This window comes from Carcharhinus amblyrhynchos, chromosome 27 (assembly GCF_965287045.1).
Source record: "Carcharhinus amblyrhynchos chromosome 27, sCarAmb.v2.hapA, whole genome shotgun sequence".
Lineage (NCBI taxonomy): Eukaryota > Metazoa > Chordata > Chondrichthyes > Carcharhiniformes > Carcharhinidae > Carcharhinus > Carcharhinus amblyrhynchos.
The window spans coordinates 2,099,589-2,119,343 of NC_137350.1; the positions used below are offsets into that span (position 1 = coordinate 2,099,589).

At 43.8% G+C, this 19,755-nt stretch overlaps 1 protein-coding gene across 4 annotated transcripts in view; it reads right to left on the bottom strand.

Annotated features, from left to right (window-relative positions):
• Positions 1-2,551: 2,551 nt before the first annotated feature.
• LOC145359270 (protein TANC2-like) overlaps positions 2,552-19,755 on the bottom strand; it is a 1,038,666-nt gene continuing 1,021,462 nt past the window's right edge. For all 4 annotated transcript variants that reach the window (XM_080213802.1, XM_080213801.1, XM_080213799.1 and 1 more), the window contains one exon: positions 2,552-5,335. In XM_080213802.1, the coding sequence (XP_080069928.1) occupies positions 3,382-5,335 (1,954 nt within the window). In that variant the 3' untranslated portion in view covers positions 2,552-3,381. The remainder of the gene's footprint in view (positions 5,336-19,755) is intronic.

Consider the following 19,755-nt stretch of genomic DNA (forward strand, 5'->3'; position numbering starts at 1 on the left):
TTTATTCTGCACAAACTGCAAAACCCTGCCAGACGTATGTAAATCTGCGCTTTAATAACTAGAATTAGGCTACATCTTAACTGGTCTGTTCACAGCTAGCTAGAGATATGGGCAAAAGACGAGGGACTTGCAGTGACACTGGTGAGTTAGCAAGCTCCTGTGATTTTAAAAGCTGCAGGCTAGAGGAAACATTCAAACAACACAACTTAACTCCAAACTTTGGTTAGCTTGTTGGGCAATCTTGTAATAATAATTTTAATAACCCTAACGAGGTTTTGAAATTCAGATCAAGCCAAATTAGTGTGATTAGGATTTATTCAGAATATAAACCAAATTTTGCAGCTAATTATGCATTTTGCCAGATCAGAGTTAAGAAAATGATAGTGCCATTTTTCCGTGTTGTTCTTTATGCATTGCGACACTGATAATTTTGCATATGGCTCTCTATGGTGCTGTTAATTGTTTGTTTCTACACTTCATGTGGATTGGTTTGTGTAGATGCTAATGACAGACACCATGTGATTCATGGAAACTACCCATCTGTAACACCCATCCCCCTGACAGTTTTGTCTAATCTTCTCATCTCTCCTCACTAACTTTTGCAAATCAAGTTTCTTTTGTCCAGAGTGATAGAATTTGCAGACTGCAAATCCAAATACAAATCCCCAATGTTTAAACTGTGCTGTTCTAATCTAGATTCATAAATAACAGCGTGTAATCAGCATTATAAACACTCTCTCATCAACAGAACGGTGGTTTTCTACTTCTGAATACTATACTATAAAAATATCATAGGTACGTGGCAGAAGACCAATTTTTGTATGTATTTCAGGTAATATGTACCACTTTTTTATGCACAATATATACATGGTGAAAGTGAGAGAGTTAAGTTGTGCGCTGTTGGGAGTTTCCAAGGAAGAGCGTTTGAGGGTTACTGAATTAGTGCCTAACACTGTGACATTTATTTACAGCAAAACATTTGTGCTACAAATTTAGCATTTTGCTTTTTTTTCTGGGACTTACACCAAGGGTCACAACTGTTATCTCCTAATGAGAACACTAGTCACGATTATCATTCCAGTATATAAAGATTTACGATAAAGTGCACTCATATACAGGAAATACAGATGACAAACTTTCTGTGTAATAATTCTGTGAAATAATGTGTTGGCGTAAGTAAGGAACTGCACATTGTGATTAAGTTTTTTGCCTGCGTGTATTTTAAGGATGACTTCATATTACTTTGTTTATCTGGAGTGCATTTGGGGGACATTTCCAAATATGGAAGTGAAATAGATACAACTGAGAAGGGTAAAAAGCAAACTGTCTCACAGGTGATGGGTCAATTCATACAGAAAAATAAACTGAGAAACAGAAGTGAATGAAAGGCATGAGTGATAAAAATGGGACTAAAATACAGCGAATAAAGGAGATGATGATGCACCACAAAACAATATTGATGGAGTGAATTCCTGGCATTGAATAGGTGGAGCGGGGTAGTGGCAAACAGAAGACAAACGCTTCCCAACCAGGCAAGATCTGGAGAAGCAAGTAAGCCAAGGCATGAACCTCATACCAGTTCATTCCACAGTAATTGTGGTTCAGTTTTCAAATCAGGATATCTGGAGTCTGCCCTCTGCTTACAATATAAAAAACAAGAGGTGGGGAAGGAGGTAAGTGAAAAAATTATGCAGGATAAAGTTGAAAACAAATTTCAGGATGTTAATCAGGATCCATCTTAATTCAAGTGCATGTACAGTATTTTGTATCAATCCATATTTAAGACAAAAATACACTTTTCAATCTTTATGGTCTTTTTAGATTGGAACAGCAATGGATCAAAACAGGCCTTGTTCTGTTTGGGCTGTTCATTTTATCCTAAAATGATAGTGCAAATGGAATTTCTAGGTTGGGATCCAGGAAAGTGGCATTGCTGAAACATAAGCAGTGGAGGAAAAGGTGATTTAGAACATGAATTTGCAGCTTTTTGGTCAATCTGATTGAGGATTACCACTACACATATTCAATAACACTTTAAAGTAACACAAATTACAAAGTCAACAGTCCTGTCAACAAATGTGTGCTTATTCATTCCTTTCAGGATGCACATTTCAAAATGATCAGTGTGATAACAAAATTCCACTTTTAACATTTTAGGATGCTGGGAATATGAATCGCCAGGGTCGACCAAACATTTCACAAATTTTGTTTGCAACTTTTCTGTATAATTATTTTGTATTAGAAATTTTAAGGCAATTATGTTTGCAGTTGCTGTAGGACAGAAATGGGGTGTGAACTGTGAAAGTGTTCCAGTGCTGATGCTAAAACAAACAAATTTCAATAAGAATGACTGGTTTCCTTTTCAAGAGAGATGGGACAGAACACTGCAGTCAATGCAAGAGATGGAGAAACTAGCCAGTAAAAACATGGAAAGCACCCTGGGAGCATTCTCCCACTCATCCAGGTGACAGCCCTCAGAACCCCAGAAAAATGGTGCCCGTCCTCTTTTCCTGGGATTTCTGTGGCTCTTCCGTCAAAGATAGGACGAAGGAGTGCGAGAATGCCAGTGGAAACTCAGCTCCCATATTCCTTGCTTTGGGAATGTCCCCTTCAATTCAACAATAGTTGCACCTGGTTTAAAATAAGTTTTTAAAAAAATTACCTGATACAAGTTGACTTAACTTAAAATACTCTTAAATATTATTAACTACAGGTCCGTAGAGAGCAAAACTTCATACAACATTTACAGTATTAAACAGAATAACCTTGCAGCTTAAGCAAACACTCACTGTTTATCTCTGAAGGTAAGTTAGTCCTGACCCATGCTAGTGCAGAGAACTGATCTCAAGGTTAAATGCAGATTGGTTTCTGAGGTTCTGGAAATGTACCGACAGTGCTGTGTAATGCACCCATTACGTATAAATCATAGTAAACTGATTACAAGCTGTACAAATCACAGCAGTGTCTTTGAAAATAAATGTCATTGTCTGCACCTTATTGTAACTTATGCGTCAGACTTCTTTAAAAAGCCTAAATAAAATTACCCATAAGTACGTTAACCTATCTTATGTAAAGTAAAAACGTGAACTGACCTGATAATGCATTAGTCTAAACATTCGTCACTTAAGCATTCATACTTTGATATTCATATCAACTTCCCTCCCCCCCCGACATTTAAATTTTTTTTACACCAGTTAGAAAAGTTAGAAACTAATCATAATTAAGCAACGGAATGGAACTGAACCCACTATTTTCTTTCTGGCTTATTTCATATGTAAGTGGAAGCAGCTTCATTGTACAGTGCACTGTGCGGCTACATGAGCAAGGAGTTTAATTGCAAACCTGCTCACAACATGGGATTTAGAATCTAGAGAATTCCCTTTATACATTTGACTCTACGAATGGTCTCTTTGGTTTTAAAGGTGACGTTGGCCCTTGTCGTGAGTCTCTGGAAAGCTGCCGATATATGCTGTCCTGGTATGCCTGGGCAACAGGCAATGTTCTAGCCACCTTCACATCCGGGTATGAGGGAGCCTGACTAACCCTCTCCAAAATCTCTGCCCGGGATCCATTGGTCAGCTTCCCGTGGGAGACACACATGTCATCCTCTATTAGGTGACCGTTTTGGGCATTGTTAGTCTTATTGAAGAAAGCAATATTACTGACAGGGGGTGGACTGTAGGAGCCAGACTGGGGGGACATTCCTCCAGAGGAGGTGGGGCTGGTGATGACAGTGTCAACAGAGGACACAGCCCATGTCCGGCTCTGCTGGTGCATGTGGGTGTACTGCTGCGTCCGTGCTGTTTTATCTATTATGCCCATGAAAGGTGTGGTCCTGGACCGACCGGAATCTCCTGGGTAACCCTGTGTTGGAGATATGGGGGACTGTTCTTCACAAGATCGACTTTCATAAGAGGGCTTTAATGGAATCTCCATTTGTTGGATGGAGGCAGACGGGCGAAATGAGGACACAACATTGGAGCTAGAGGAAAGGCTATTGTTAGAGGGGGAGAAACGAAGGCCAGTGCTTTGAGAATGAAGCAGTGGTCGAGGCGTTGGTGGGTGAGGTTTAATTTCTGGAGGATTCACAGTGAGTGCCCTCCTGATCATATGAGATACATCTGGAGATGCAATCTGGCTGGACGGTACAGAGGACCTCTCTAATTCATGCTTGGAGTGGGAAACAGGATAATACGAAGCAGACTGACTGCGACCAATCTGAGGAGTTTGGCCATACCTCATCCCTCCTCGGAAGGCAGAAGAGGGTCTTTGGCTGTGATCCTCTTTAGTCATCACAGTTCCTGGATGCTGGCAAACATTGCTTATTGCACCGGCACTTAAACTGGCTTGCACGTGCTGCACAGGCCTGCTGTCTGCCACCACTCCACCCATTACAGGCTGGTAAACCAGGCGGCTTTGAGTAGGAGCCATATCAACTGAAGCTGACTGATGTTTAGTGCTCATGGAGTGGGGCCCCTGGTTATAGGCTCCACCAAGTATAACAGCACTAGAATGTACTGCAGAGCTGGGCTGATTAGTGCGTACAATTTGGGCCTTGGCTGGCTGTAATCTAAGCCCTTGTTGGGGTAAACCTGATGGAGGTTGAGATAACTGATAAGGTCTTTGGGCCATTTTGGACAAAGGAGACTTTGGCCTTCCAGGAAGCTGACCTATGGTGGGCTCTTGTTGATACCGAACTGGCGAGCCAGACTGAGGTCTATATACACTCATACTATCTGCAGGAGGACTGGCTCTGTACTGTGGGGCTCTACGCAATGGTGAAGGAGGGGGACTGGATTGATATTCTTTGCCTTGCCCGCCCACTGGGGGTGGGCTAAAGCGATATGAGGACCCCTGATGAGCAGGGGAGGTAGGTGGAGGACTAGGCCGATAATGAGAATTCTGGTGAGTAGGAGAAAGTGATGGTGATGTGGACTGATACCCCTGCCCCTGCCGAGTTGGAGAGGAGACTGAAGGGTTTGGTCTGTAGTCAAAGACCTGGTGGGAGTTGAGAGGCGAGCTGGATCTGTAGCTGGGCTCACGGTGTGCAGGGGAAGAAGGTGGACTCTGGATAACAGGCAGCCCTTGGCTAGGTCTCGATTCTGTCTGTAAGCCAACAGAAACATTGTCCAACTCTTGCTCCAAATATTCCTCGTCATATAATTCATGCATAGAGCCTAGGTCTTCTCGCTGAGTCTGCTGCTGTTGCTGCTGTTGTGCATATTGCATCTGCCTGAACTCCTCTTCAACTCGAATCAGTAAACGCTGAATCTCACGGTTATTTGGGCAAAGCTTCACAGCTTCATGCAAATCTTCCAGAGCAGCTGGAAACTGCCTGTATGAAAGAGAAAAATGTATAACATAAATATGCTCTTACTTTAAAGGCATTATCTAACAATTTAAATCTGCCTTCAAAATTCCTCCACAAATGACAAATGGTAACACACCCAGTATAACACAAAGGCGATGGGCTAAGTACTGAAAGATGACAATAGAATAGTTAGGTGGTCTTTCTTTGACCGGTACAGACATGATGGGATGAATGGCCTTTTTCTGTGCTGTACACACTTACGATTCAGTTTCCCAAACATCTATTTACCCGCTTTCCAGGGGAACTCCTTTCATCTGTCATACTTTTAAGGGATTCCCTTCATCCTTATATTTCTGGGCTAACCTTATGCTGTTCTGCCCCAAGTCTCACAGCCTCATTGCTAAATCTGTGTTCCTATCTGCAGGAAAGGAATTGAATGTATTTGTTGTTTTACACATTCCCAGAGCTTCACACCCAACTATTCAGTATCTTTAAAGAGTAATTACAATATCATTTAGGGAAATGAGATAGGCAATTTGCATACAAGGTCCCACAAACAGCAATGAGCTAACTAACCTGATGCTGATTGTGGGATTGAGCGAGGGCACAACTCCCCTGTTCCTTTTTGAATCCTGTCATGGGACCTTTCACATTGACCTGAGAAGGGCCTCAATCGATCATATCATCTGAATGGGCAGCACTTCTAACAGCAGCATCATGACTATTAGTGTAAGGCTATGAAATGAGACTCAAACCCTACAAACCTTTGAATCAAGGGCTAATGAGCCTCAGATGCACCTCAATTATTCAGAACACATGCTATTCAGAATAATTCAAGGTATTGCTGCAAACTATTTTCACAGACTAATTACTACTGTTCAGTTCCTGCAGTTACACGCAGGTGTTAAATACAAACCTGGATTGGATAACACATTACAATTCCAATTCAACAACTGTCTTTCCCTGTTGGAAACTGACTGACTTCCTGTTGGTGGTGGCACTATGGATAGAATATTATTTCAATTCTGCTTGGTCAAGGCACGGCATGGAGATGGTCCTGTTTTAGTACTGTCAATATTTATTATTACACTATAGCTCAGTTGGTCGCACTCTCTGCCCACCCTTCGGCCTGGTGAAGCCCCTAACTGGCCACTCCTGATGATGATGTTAGGAGTACCAAACTGATCTTTAAGGTGGAAGTTCCTCAGAGGGGTGGTAGTCACCTCCAAGAAATTAACACTGTTCTTAGTGTTAAATGGTTGTGGGGCAGCCAATGGGAACATTGGTAGCTCCCATCCTGACTTTTTGAGTGCGTGTGTGTGCGTGTGTGCACATGCGCAACTATGGAGGGAGTACTGCACTTTTGAAGGCACTGCCTTTCAGCTAATACATCAAATCAAGGCCTGATCTGCACCTCGACCCCCCCTTCCCCCTACCCCCCCAGCCCCACTTTCATCTTTCAGATGATACCTTAAACTGAGCCCCCTCAAGTCAATATAAAAGATCCCACGGCACCATTTTGAACAAGAGCAAAGGAGTTGTCCTCGGCATCCTGGCCAATACCTATCCCTCAATAACAAAACTGATTATTTGATCATTATCATCTTGCAGTATTGTGGATCTTGCTGTGCATAAATTGGCTGTCACATTTCTTACATTATACACTTCAAAAATATTTAATTAGAACTTTTGAGATGACCAGTGATTGTGAAAAGCCTCTATGCAGATATTTTTTCTTTTTTCCATGGATTCTCTATTACAAATATAAAAGCTGAAAAAATTTCAATCTATAACCAGACAACACAGATAGAAAATAAGAACATAAGAAACAGAAGCAGAAGCAGAAGATATTGGACCTGACTCATCATTCAGTACAATAATGGCTGACCTTCTGTCTTAAGCTGCTTTGAGAGGAAGTGAGGTTAAAAGTAGATGAATTTCTAGAAGCACCATACTGGTGAAATAATCATGATCCTGAGCTGGCAGGTCAAAGTGCTCATGATTATTTTCAGTTAGTTCCCTTGCAGATTTTTTAGAGAGAAAATCAGCCTTGCACGTGCTGAGTAAAGTAAGCCCCAGCTTTTCCAGATGGATCTTACCCAGCAAGGGAGTCACTAAGAGGGAGATACTCCATTATGAAAACTGCTAACCATGGCTCGGTAAGAGATTTCTTTAAAGCTTTGTTCCTGAAGGAAACAAACTATTTTCCACATTGAAGAAGGTACAAGGGGCATCAATCACAGCTCTTTTCAAGAAATGAAATGTAGTGGGTGATGGATAGCATTGACTTTCTGACATTAGTGATATATGAGCATTGCCTGGAGGAAAGGGAAAAGCTTAACTAACCACACGTTATACATTACCTGGTAGATCTAGATAGAATCAATATAATCCATCAATTTTCACCTCAGCACTAAGGCTAGTAATGCCTTAAGAAAAATGTTGAAAAATTGACTCAAAAACAAAGGTTCTAACTTCAGCTGGTATTAAATTGAAAAACCCATAGTATATCTCCAGTGATATTGTACAAACTGGAGTATTACAGGACTAAACCAAAGGATGATGAGGTGGAAAGAACATCAAGAATCTCAGGCAGCTCACGGCGAGTGCCTCAACCAGTAGCACATAAAGGACACAAAATGAATCATTGGACCAGCAGACAGTATAGCTGTAGTTGTCATTCTAAGCATTTAGAGTTGAGTGCTTCTGGAAGTCAAGGACTTTTGCCATTTCTCATTGCTAAAATTTCAGTTTTCCTAGGTCAGTACTTGTAAAACGTGCCCCATTAAACAGAATCTTTGGCATTAGATCAGAATGAGTTCCCAGTATAGATTCTGATGGACTTGTTGGCTCTGGGTAAGACCTGAAAAGCAGGACATTTGCGGTCACTCAATATTGAAAAGAAACCCAAAGTGTGCAAATAATGAAAATCAAAGTGATAAACAGCAAGATCACTGAGAAATGTGTCACTTTCTGGTAAAGCAACTTCAAATTGAACTGTTGCAACAGAATAAGAAAGATTAACACCTGATGCAGTGTGTGAATGCTGTTATAATTAAGGGCCATTCAATTTTTGGATGTGGAGAATGTGGTACGTTCGCAAGCTTCAGCCAGACTCCCTGGAACCACATCATAAAAGGGAATATGTGCATCCAGGATGACCTGGCCTAATGTCGCGGTACTTGCCCTGTGACTCTATTGGCTGAAAGCTAGAGAACATTCCAAAAGGGCTCAGGGATGGAATAAAAATGGACATGTAGAGATGACCACCAGCGAAGACTCGACCAGTCTACTGCAGTCTGCAACCTGTCAAAATGGAAGAGGTTGCGACATTCACTTTCGTACTAAGGCAACTCTGAATTCATCCATTGAGACAAGCTCAGTGAATTGAATTCAACAGCCAGTGGGTAGTATATGTGCTTCCAGGCAGTCAGCCTAGTTTGGGGAAATATTCATTTTTGTGTAAGAGTTGTTTCTTTAACTAGCATGCATTTTAATAAAACTAAGTTTGAATCACACTCCTTTGTTTGTTTCAAAGTAAGAGCACCTGGGCAAACATGATTTTTGAGTAATAAACTAGTTGAAGCGTCTATACAGAATATTTCACAGGCAACATTTGGCGTCCCTGGGTGGGTTTTGATCAGAAGTGACCCGAAGTTTCCCCAAAGTCAAACCCAAAAGTTTCCCCAAAGCCTTGCATTCCCAAACATCCAGCCTGAGCCTGAACTAAGAGAGCAGCTGCCCCACATGAAGGCCAGGATTCAAATGGGTGAACGAGGATAGAGGCCAAGTGATAGATCAGGAGCAGAAGAACCAGGCAAATTTATGACACTTGGACCTGTTCCAGTTCCAGTGTGAAAAGGCTTACCAAAGGCACAGCATTGCGATTAAACCCAAAAACTTGCAGCTAAGTTATCAGAAAAATGCATCAATTTACATGTCACGCTCCAAGCCCCGCACCAAGCAAGCAAAGAAAATACACTGTGGACTGTTCTAAATGCCAGTTTGAGATTGATAAATTAAAGTTCCAGCATTCAGCACTGAAAGGAATGAGATACACATTTGGAATGATTGAGTCAGAAGGGGAAATGATTATGGGATAGACTGGAACAGGCTTCAGGTATGCTGAGTGCAGTGATGACTGGGGACCTCACCTCCCTTCCCAAGGGAATCACAGCCCTCAGTCCTGATGAATCCTCTGACAACAAGCTGCCAGGATGGCCAAAATGATGAAAACCCAATCGCATCCATCAGCCCGTTCACAGTAGCCCAATTAACAGAGACGATGAAAAAGGTCCCTACATTTGCATCCTCTGCTTGATAGGCTGAGCGAGTGGGCACGGACCTGGCAGATGGAGTATAATGTTAGCAAGTGCGAGGTTATCCACTTTGGTAGAAATAATAGTAGGAGGGATTATTATTTAAAGGGCGAAAAGCTGCAGCATGCTACGGTGCAGAGGGACCTGGGGGTCCTTGTGCATGAGTCGCAAAAACCCAGCCTGCAGGTGCAGCAGGTGGTCAGGAAGGCGAATGGGATGCTGGCCTTTGTAGCGAGGGGGATTGAATATAAAAGTAGGGAGGTCTTGCTCCAACTGTACAGGGCACTGGTGAGGCCGCAACTGAAGTACTGTGTGCAGTTTTGGTCACCGCATTTGCGAAAGGATATATTGGCCTTGGAGGGAGATGACACCGGAGATGAGGGGGTTAGCCTATGAGGAAAGATTGAATAGACTGGGTCTGTACTCGTTGGAGTTTAGAAGGCTGAGGGGGGATCTTGTAGAGACATATAAGATAATGAAGGGGACAGATAGGCTAGAGGTAGAGAGATTCTTCCCGCTTAGAAAGGTTAGCAGGACTAGAGGGCACAGCCTCAAGATAAGTGGGGGCGGGGGGGGGGGGGGGGGGGGCGCAGTTTAGATCGGAGTTGGGAAGGAACTTCTTCACTCAAAGGGTGGTGAATCTCTGGAATTCTCTGCCCATTTAAGTGTGGAAGCTACCTCACTGAATATATTTAAGTCACGGGTAGATAGGTTTCTGATAGACAAGGGGATTAAGGGTTATGGGGAGAAAGTGGGAAAGTGGAACTGATCCACTTCAGATCAGCCATGATCTTGCTGAATGGTGGGGCAGGCTCGAAGGGCTAGATGGCCTACTCCTGCTCCTATTTCTTACGTTCTTATGCTGACCCCATATATTCTTTGAGAATACCTGCCAAAGATTTTACACTGGCTCAACGATAAGGAGGAAATAAAACTAACGTTAATGTGGCCAATTCCTGCGGTCCGTTCTGTCTGACCCCAATCCCCACAACATATGGGAAGGATAACTGCAGAACATGAAAGCAGCAATTTTAGCAGCAGTCAGCTACAATAGAGGGGATTCGGTGAAGGGTTTAACCAAATGCAAGCAAAAGAAAGGGGACCTACAATAGCGTTTGCTAGTTGCCTGTGGACTCGCTTCACTGGAGTCTTTGGTGTCATAACAGAGCAAAGATAGAGGGATAAAATCTCACAAATTGGACCAGGATTTTAATAACACGTGCCACTGGAAGCGGTAGAAAGGCATGTGAGAATTTCAACCTTGCAGATAATATCCACACAGAGGCATGGGTTTTAAGGAGAATGGCCTGAGCTTGGGAGAAAGAGGTTCAGGAAAAAAGTGTGAGGTAATTCACTTTGGCAGGAATAACAGATGTGTCGAGTATAGGGCTAACGGTAGGACTCTGAACAGTGTGGATGAACAGAGGGATCTATGTGTACATAGATCCCTGAAAGTTGGGAATCAAGTAGATAAGGTTGTTAAGAAGGCATACGGTGTCTTGGCGTTTATTGGTAGGGGGACTGAATTTAGGAGTCGCAGCGTCATGTTGTAACTGTACACAACTCTGGTGCGGCCGCACTTCGAGTACTGTGTGCAGTTCTGGTCCCCACATTATAGGAAGGATGTGGAGGCTTTGGAGAGGGTGCAGAGGAGGTTTACCAGGATGTTGCCTGGTATGGAGGGGAGGTCCTATGAGGAGGGACTGAGGGATTTGGGGTTGTTTTCGCTGGGAAGAAGGCGGTTAAGAGGGGATCTTATTGAAACATATAAGATGATTAGAGGTTTGGATAGGGTGGATAGTGATAGCCTTTTTCCTCGGATGGAGAAAGCTAGCACGAGGGGGCATGGCTTTAAATTAAGGGGGGGTAGTTATAGGATGGATGTCAGGGGTAGGTTCTTTACCCAGAGGGTGGTGAGGGATTGGAATGCCCTGCCTGCTGCAGTTGTAAATGCACCTAGTTTGGGGGCGTTTAAGAAATCCGTGGATAGGTTTATGGATGAAAAGGGATTGGTTTAGGTTAGAGGGTCATTGTTTTTTAACTGGTCGGCGCAACATCGTGGGCCGAAGGGCCTGTTCTGCGCTGTAATGTTCTATAAAAAGATAGGGCTAAGGCAAACAAGGGTGCAAGGTGTGCCTAGCAAAAGACCTGAGCACCCTGCCAGCATCCACATGGACGAGGACCAGAGCAGGGATAGCAGACCATGCAGTAAAGGGACTGCTGCAACAAGCTCCACTAAGTCCAGTGGAGGAAACTGAGAGCCCCTTCTCCCTATATCCCCAGGTTGAATATAGGTTCAAGAGCACCAATTTCATTATGTGATGCAATGAAGACCTATAGTGAACCGCGAGATAGCGAGCTACCCTGATGAATTCTTATAGAACCGGCAGAACCCTGAATACATCCACAGAATTTGGTGCATCATGGCACACAAAGACAACATCTTATGCTAAGTGGATTCACTGGACATTTACAGGAGGGATCCAAGACAGAGCCATCAGAATTTAGGATAAGGGCATAGTGTGTAGAAAACCGGACGGCTGTTGGAGACTATAGTGAACTAAATAGAATGACCTCACTAATAGCACCAACAGTAGCAACCAGTCCCAAGACAGAGGGGCAATTCCCAAAGCCAAAATATTTTATCATTCTATATATTAGTATAGATTTTGGTCCTTCCCTTTAAACAACAGTGCCCATACAAATTTCAAGCAGCAAGGAGGAAACTGTTCTTGAGTCGGTTGGAATGTGACATCAGACTTTTGTAACTTTTTGTTGAAGGAGGGTGATGGAAGAGACAATGTCCGGGGTGCGTGGGGTCCTTTATTATGCTGGCTGCTTGCCGAGGCAGCGGGAAGTGAAGACAGAGTGAATGAATGGGTGGCTGGTTTGATGATGGATTGGGTATATTCACGACATTTTGTAATTCCTTGCGGTCTTGGGCGGAGCAGGAGCCATACCAAGCTGTGATGCAACCAGAATGTTTTCTATGGTCATCTGTAAAAGTTGGCAAGAGTCGTAGCTGACATGCCAAATTTTCTTCATCTTCTGAGAAAGTTGAGGCATTGGTGGGCTTTCTTAACTATAGTGTCGGCATGGGGGGGGGGGCGGGTACCGGGATACGTTGTTGGTGATCTGGACACCTAAAAACTTGAAGCTCTTGACCCTTTCTACTTCGTCCCCATTGATGCAGAAGGGGCATGTTCTCTTTTACACTTCCTGAAGTCAAAGACAATCTCCTTTGTTTTGTTGACATTGAGGGAGAGATTATTGTTGTTGCACCAGTTCATCACATTTTCTATCTCATTCCTGTACTCTGTCTCATTATTGTTTGAGATCTGACCCACTATAGTGGTGTCATCAGCAAACTTGAAAATCGAATTGGACGGGAATTTGGCCACACAGTCATAGGTGTATAAGGAGTAGAGTAGGGGGCTGAGAACACAGCCTTATGGGGCATCGGTGTTGAGGATGATTGTGGAGGAGGTGTTGTTGCCTATCCTTACTGATTGTGGTCTGTGAGTTAGGAGTTCAGGATCCAGTCACAGAGGGAGGTGCCGAGGCCCATACCTTAGAGTTTGGGGATGAGTTTCATGGGAATAATAATGTTGAAAGCTGAGCTGTAGTCAATAATTAGGAGTCTGACATAGGCATCCTTGTTATCCCGGTATTCCAGGGTTGAGTGCAGGCCAGGGAAATGGCGTATGGTGCGAACCTATTGCGGTGATAGGCAAACTATAATGGATCCAAGTAGTCCGGGAGGCTGGAATTGATTTGTGCCATGATTACACTTTCGAAGCACTTCTTAATGATGGATGTCAGAGCCACTGGCCGATAGTCATTAAGGTATGCTGCTTGGTACTGGGATGATGGTTGTCTTCTTGAAACAGATAAGAACCTCAGATTGTTGTAAAGAGAGGTTGAAGATGTCTGTGAATACCTGGGCCAGCTGATCCCCGCAGGATCTTAGTGCATGTCCAGATACCCCATCCGGGCCAGTCACTTTCCGTAGATTGACCTTCAAGAAAACTGCTCTGACATCTGCAATGGTGACCCCAGATACAGGTTCATCCAGGGCTTCCAGGTTAGAGGCTGTGCTCTCGCTGACCCCTTGCTCAAAATGGGCGCAGAATGCATTGAGTTCATCAGGGAGGGGTGTGTTGGAGCTGGCAATTTTACATGTCTTCATCTTGTAGCCTGTTATGTCTTGCAGACTTGCCATAGTGGGCAGATGTCTGTGCGGCTAGCCTGGGACTCTCACTTGGTCTGGTCCTGTCTTTTAGCATCTCTGATGGATCTCCTTAGATCGTATCTGGTTTTCTTGTATAGGTCAGCGTCGCCTGACTTGAACACCTCAGACCTGGACTTCCGCAAGCAGTGGATATCCCTGTTCATCCATGGTTTTGGGGAACACACGGATTTGTTTCTTTGACACACAGTAACTTACTAATGAAGTCCCCGTTATACCCGTTCAGGCTGCTCACAGAGTTTTTAAATACTGAACAATCCACTGACTCCAAGCAGCCCTGTAGGAGAACACCTGATTCCTCAGATCAACATTGCACGACTCTCTTTGATGGATTCTCCTGCTTCAATTTTTGTTTGTAAGATGGGAGCAGGAGCATAATCTTGTGGTCTGATATGCCGAAGTGTGGGTGGGCGATACAGTGATGGGCATGTTTGCTATTTGTGTAGTGGCCTAGGATGTTTGGGCCTCTAGTGGAACTGGAGACGGTTTGGTGGTAACTTGGAATCTGCCTGCCTTAAGAATTTCACAACTTCTCATTCATTTTCCATTGAAGATTGGCCAAGGGCTAGCAGGTTTTTCTAGAGCGTTCTCTGGAGAGTTATCTACTTTCTCTTGACAATTTACTTTGCTACCTATCCTGGTAACATTGGCAAATTTAGCTACTATACATTCAGTCTAACATCTAGATCATTGATAACAGATTGTAAATAGTTGTGGATCCAGCACCAATCCACCTAGTCGCATTCCACTGGTTGCACCTTGCCAACCAATTCTTTATGGAATCATAGAATAGAATAGAACATCGTGGGCCGAAGGGCCTGTTCTGCGCTGTAATGTTCTATGTTCTATGTTCTACATTGCAGGAGGAGGCCATTTGACCCATTGAGTCTGCACCGACCACAATCCCACCCAGGTCCCATTCCCGCAACCCTATACATTTACCTTGCTAATTCCTCGACAGTAGGGTCAATTTAGCATGGCCAGTCAACCTAACCTGCACATTTTTGGACTGTGGGAGGAAACCGGAGCACCCACAGGAAACCCACTCAGACATGGGGAGAATGTGCAAACTCCACACAGACAGTGACCTGAGGCTGAATTGAACCCCGATCCCTGGTGCTGTGAGGCAGTAGTGCTAACCACTGTGCTACCGTGCCACCCAATGCTCCATGTTAATGTCTCACCCACGACATAGCGTACTCATATTTTGTGTAGTAACCTTTGCGCTGGCACCACATCAAATGCCTTCTGGAAATCAAAGTACACCACATCTGCTAGCTTCCCTTTAGCCAACTTGAATGTTACTTTGGCAAAAAATTCTTAGCCGATTAGTTAAACATGATTTCTCTTCCACAAAGCCATGTTGGCTCTGCCTGGCCAAACTCTGATTATTTAAGTGTCCTGTTGCAAATTCCTTAATAATGGATTCTGGCACATTCCCTGTCGTAGGTGCTGGGCTAAATTAGAACATAACATAACAACATAAGAAATAGGAGCAGGAGTAGGCCATCTAGCCCTTCGAGCCTGCCCCGCCATTCAATAAGATCATGGCTGATCTGTCGTGGCTCAGTTCCACATTCCCGCCCTCTCCCCATAACCCTTAATCCCCTCGCTTCTCAAAAACCCATCAAGCTGCATCTTAAAAATATTTAGCGAGGCAGCCTCCACCACTTCAACGGACAGAGAATTCCAGAGATTCACCACCCTTTGAGTGAAGAAGTTCCTCCTCAACTCCGTTCTAAACCCTTTATCTTGAGGCTGTGCCCCCTAGTCCTACTGTCCTTTCTGAGCGGGAAGAGTCTCTCCACCTCTATCCTATCCATCCCATTCATCATCTTATACATCTCAATGAGATCTCCCCTCATTCTTCTAAACTCTAATGAGTACAAGCCTAGTTTATTCAGCCTCTCCTCATAGCTCAACGCCCTCAACTCCGGTATCAGTCTAGTAAACCTGCTCTGCACTCCCTCCAAGGCCAAAATATCCTTGCGTAAGTGCGGCGACCAAAACTGCACACAGTACTCCAGCTGTGGCCTCACCAGTGCCCTATACAGCTGCAGCAAGACCTCCCTACCTTTATATTCAATCCCCCTCGCTATGAAGGCCAGCATCCCATTCGCCTTCCTGACCACCTGCTGCACCTGCAGGCTGGGTTTTTGCGACTCATGCACAAGGACCCCGAGGTCCCTCTGTACCGTCACATGCTGCAGTTTTTCGCCACGTAAGTAATAGTCTGTCCTACCATTATTCCTACCAAAGTGGACCACCTCGCACTTGCCAACATTAAATTCCATTTGCCATTTCCTGGCCCATTCGCCCAGCCTATCTAGATCCTTCTGCAGACTCTCCACACCCTCCGCGCAATTTGCCGTTCCACCAATCTTGGTGTCATCAGCAAATTTCGACACCCTACACTCGGTTCCCTCCTCCAGATCATCTATATAAATGGTAAAAAGCTGAGGCCCCAGCACCGACCCCTGGGGCACTCCACTAGTCACCATCCGCCAATCTGAATAGCACCCATTGACCCTCACTCTCTGCCTCCTATTTGACAGCCAATCCTTTATCCACGCTAACACCCTATTTAAGAATGAGGGAGGCAGAAAGCAGGAAACTAAAGCTGTTATGTAAGCTATTTTCCAATCTGCTGTAGCCATAGAATGTTTTACAGTGCAGAAGGAGGCCATTCAGCCCACTGACTCTCCAAAAGAGCATCTAACACAGGCCCTCATCCAATCTCGTATATTCACACATTTACCATGGTTAATCCACCATATTCCTACATAGCTACATATCCTTGGACATTAAAGGGCAAGTTAGCATTGCTAATCCACCTAACCCGCACATCTGTGGACTATGGGAGGAAGCCGGAGCACCCGGAGGAAACCCACGCAGACACAGCGAGAATGTGCAAACTCCGCATAGACGGTGACCCAAGGCCAGAATCAAATCCAGGTCCTTGGCGCTGTGAGGCAGCAATACTAACCACTACGCTGCCCTTTCCATAATTTGAGGAATTTTGGAAGATTATAATTGTTGCATCTGCTATCTGTGCTGCAGCCTCTTTTACGATCCTAGGATGCAGGTCATCCAGTTCTGAGGATTTGCTAGCCTTTAGGTTTAATATTTTTCCTCCCTTTCCCTGGGAGTGGTGAGGATTGTATTAAGTTAATCTTTCTCCATCAAGAATTTCAAAGTTTTCAAGACTTTATTCCCTGGAGCATAGAAGAATGGGGGAGATTTGATTGAGGTGTATAAAATTATGATGGGTATAGATAGAGTGAATGCAAGCAGGCTTTTTCCATGAGGTTAGAGGAGAAAAAAACTAAAGGACATGGGTTAAGGGTGAAGGGGAAAAGTTTAAAGGGAATATTAGAGGGGACTTCATCACACAGAGAGTGGTGGGAGTGTGGAATGAGCTGCCAGATGAAGTGGTAAATGTGGGCTCACTTCTAACATTTAAGAAAAACTTGAATGGATGAGAGGGGTGTGGAGGGATATGGTCCAGGTGCAGGTCAGTGGGACTAGGCAGAAAAATGGTTCAGCACAGCCAAGAAGGGCCAAAGGGCCTGTTTCTGTGCTGTAATGCTCTATGGTTCTAAGTATCTTTAGTAAGATTTCCAAACCCTCCACAGTGTAGACAAAAAATACCTGTTCATGCCATTTCTTTGTTTCCATTATGAATTCCCCAGACTCTTTCTTTAGGGGACCCACACTGAGCTTCAGTTACACTTTTGTCTCTTCAAATACTTGCAGCAAATTTTACTATTTGCTTTATATTAGTAACTATCTTTCTTTCATACTCTACTTTCTGTAACTATATCTTTTTGGTTATTCTTTGCTGTCCAATCTTCTGACCTATCATTAATCTTAGTAGAATTGAACAGTGTTTCTTTCAACTTAACACTATTACTTCCTACTTAGCCATGGATGATGTATCTTTCGCAATGAGCCTTTATTTCTTATTGGCATAAATCTTTTCAGAGCATTATTAAATACAAGTCTGTCACTGCAACGCTACTGTGCTACATTTTAACCTAGTTTCCTACTTTACCTACTCCAGCTCTGCCTTCATGTTCTCATAGTCACCATGCATCATTCCTTCAGGAATTATAATGAGTTGCCTCATTATCAATCTTTGTAAAAGTTCTTGATTGCTCCAGTGTGCATTTAAGTAAGATCTTCTTGGTTCTGCCTAACGATGCTTGTAGTTACCCTAATGGGAGCCTGAGGAGCAGGCGAGTGACTGTGATGCTCGAGGCTCTGACTGACTATAATGTCAGCCGTTGAGGCAAATAAATCATGCTGCATCATCTTTCCTCACGTCCACCTTATAAGGAGTCACACGGGCCCAAGTGTAGGTTTTGCATTTTGAATACCTTGATCTATTTATTTGCAGAATAGATACACTCAACCTCTGACTTGGCCATCACCCTCTGTCTCATGTTCAATATCCTGCCCAAGATAGCAAAGAGCTGCCTCGCTGATAACTGGCCCTGGTACAAGCAGTACCAGCAATGTCAAACAATGCATCTGTAAAGAAAGGGCATGCCAAAGGTTTACCAGCTATACCAACTGATGTTCCATGCTGGATCTCAAAGGTCAGTCTTGCTTATAACAAGGGTGTTGGAATAAAAGGTGTGGAAATACTGGCTGGGATTCTCGATGCCTGTTCATGTTGGGCAGGTTCTGCCAATATTTTATATTGGCATAAAAGCACGATGCGATTGCTCCTCCCGCTATCAGTGATGGGCTGCATTTCCAGGTATTCAACATCAAGAACATTATTATAATAGATTTACATATCATCATACGGCCCATATACCAGAATCATTCCCCCACACCCATCAAAAAATTCATCCTCGGCAGTGTGACGGCAGAACGGCGTCATGTGTGACTGGTTTCCAAAGACATGCACCCAAAGAGCAAACTTCCCAGGGGAGGTGAGGTGAGTACAGTACTCAGGGGGCAGAGGAGCACCCCAGGCACATCATCTGCATTATCACGACATTCCCCGCTTGATGCCCTGGCACTGCTTAGGTCATGCCTGTTTGATGCATGCATCAGCAGCACTTGGGATGGTGCCAGAGGGTGCCACGGGGCAGGTTGTAGGGGGGGAATGTGTGTAACCTAATGAATGGTGTGCTCACTATGGGCTGGGGCAGAAGAATCCGAGGCCATCCCACCAGTGATATGTTGTGGGACCTGTGACTTGAAGTTTCTTTTTGCAAAGTTCCAGATGAAATGGTGGAGAAAGCTGCCATTCCGCTTTTCCCACTTAACATTGGCCTTTGCCAACATAGGAGGAAAATCCTGGCCACTGTCTTCACTGAAAAAATGTTTGAGATAGTGCACATTTCATTGCAATTGCTGACAAAAAAAATCAGTGAGAGTCTTTATAAAGATAATGTGTATTTAAGAAATTTTGAAAACTGGCACAGTTACTAATACAAGATCCACAAGAGGGCCATCTATATTAAGCTGCCAAAGGGGTTTTAGTTTTATATTCCATGGCTTGTTCACAAAAAACAAATTTCAATCAAGATTGACTTGCATCAATATATCTTGGAAGTGAGCATTTAAAATATAGGGTTCAAATCAGACCCCACATTGTACAGTTATTACTGAATTAATTTAATAATATTTTTGTTCTCTTCGCACTTTTGTCTACAAGGTTATGAGGGACATGGACCGATTGGATAGTCGGAAGCTTTTTCCCCCAGAGTGGAAGAATCAATTACTAGGGGGCCTAGGTTTAAGATGCGAGGGGCAAGGTTTAAAGGAGATGTATGAAACAAGTTTTCTTATACAGAGGGTGGTAGGTGCCTGGAACTTACTACCGGGGGAGGTAGTGGAAGCAGATACGATAGTGACTT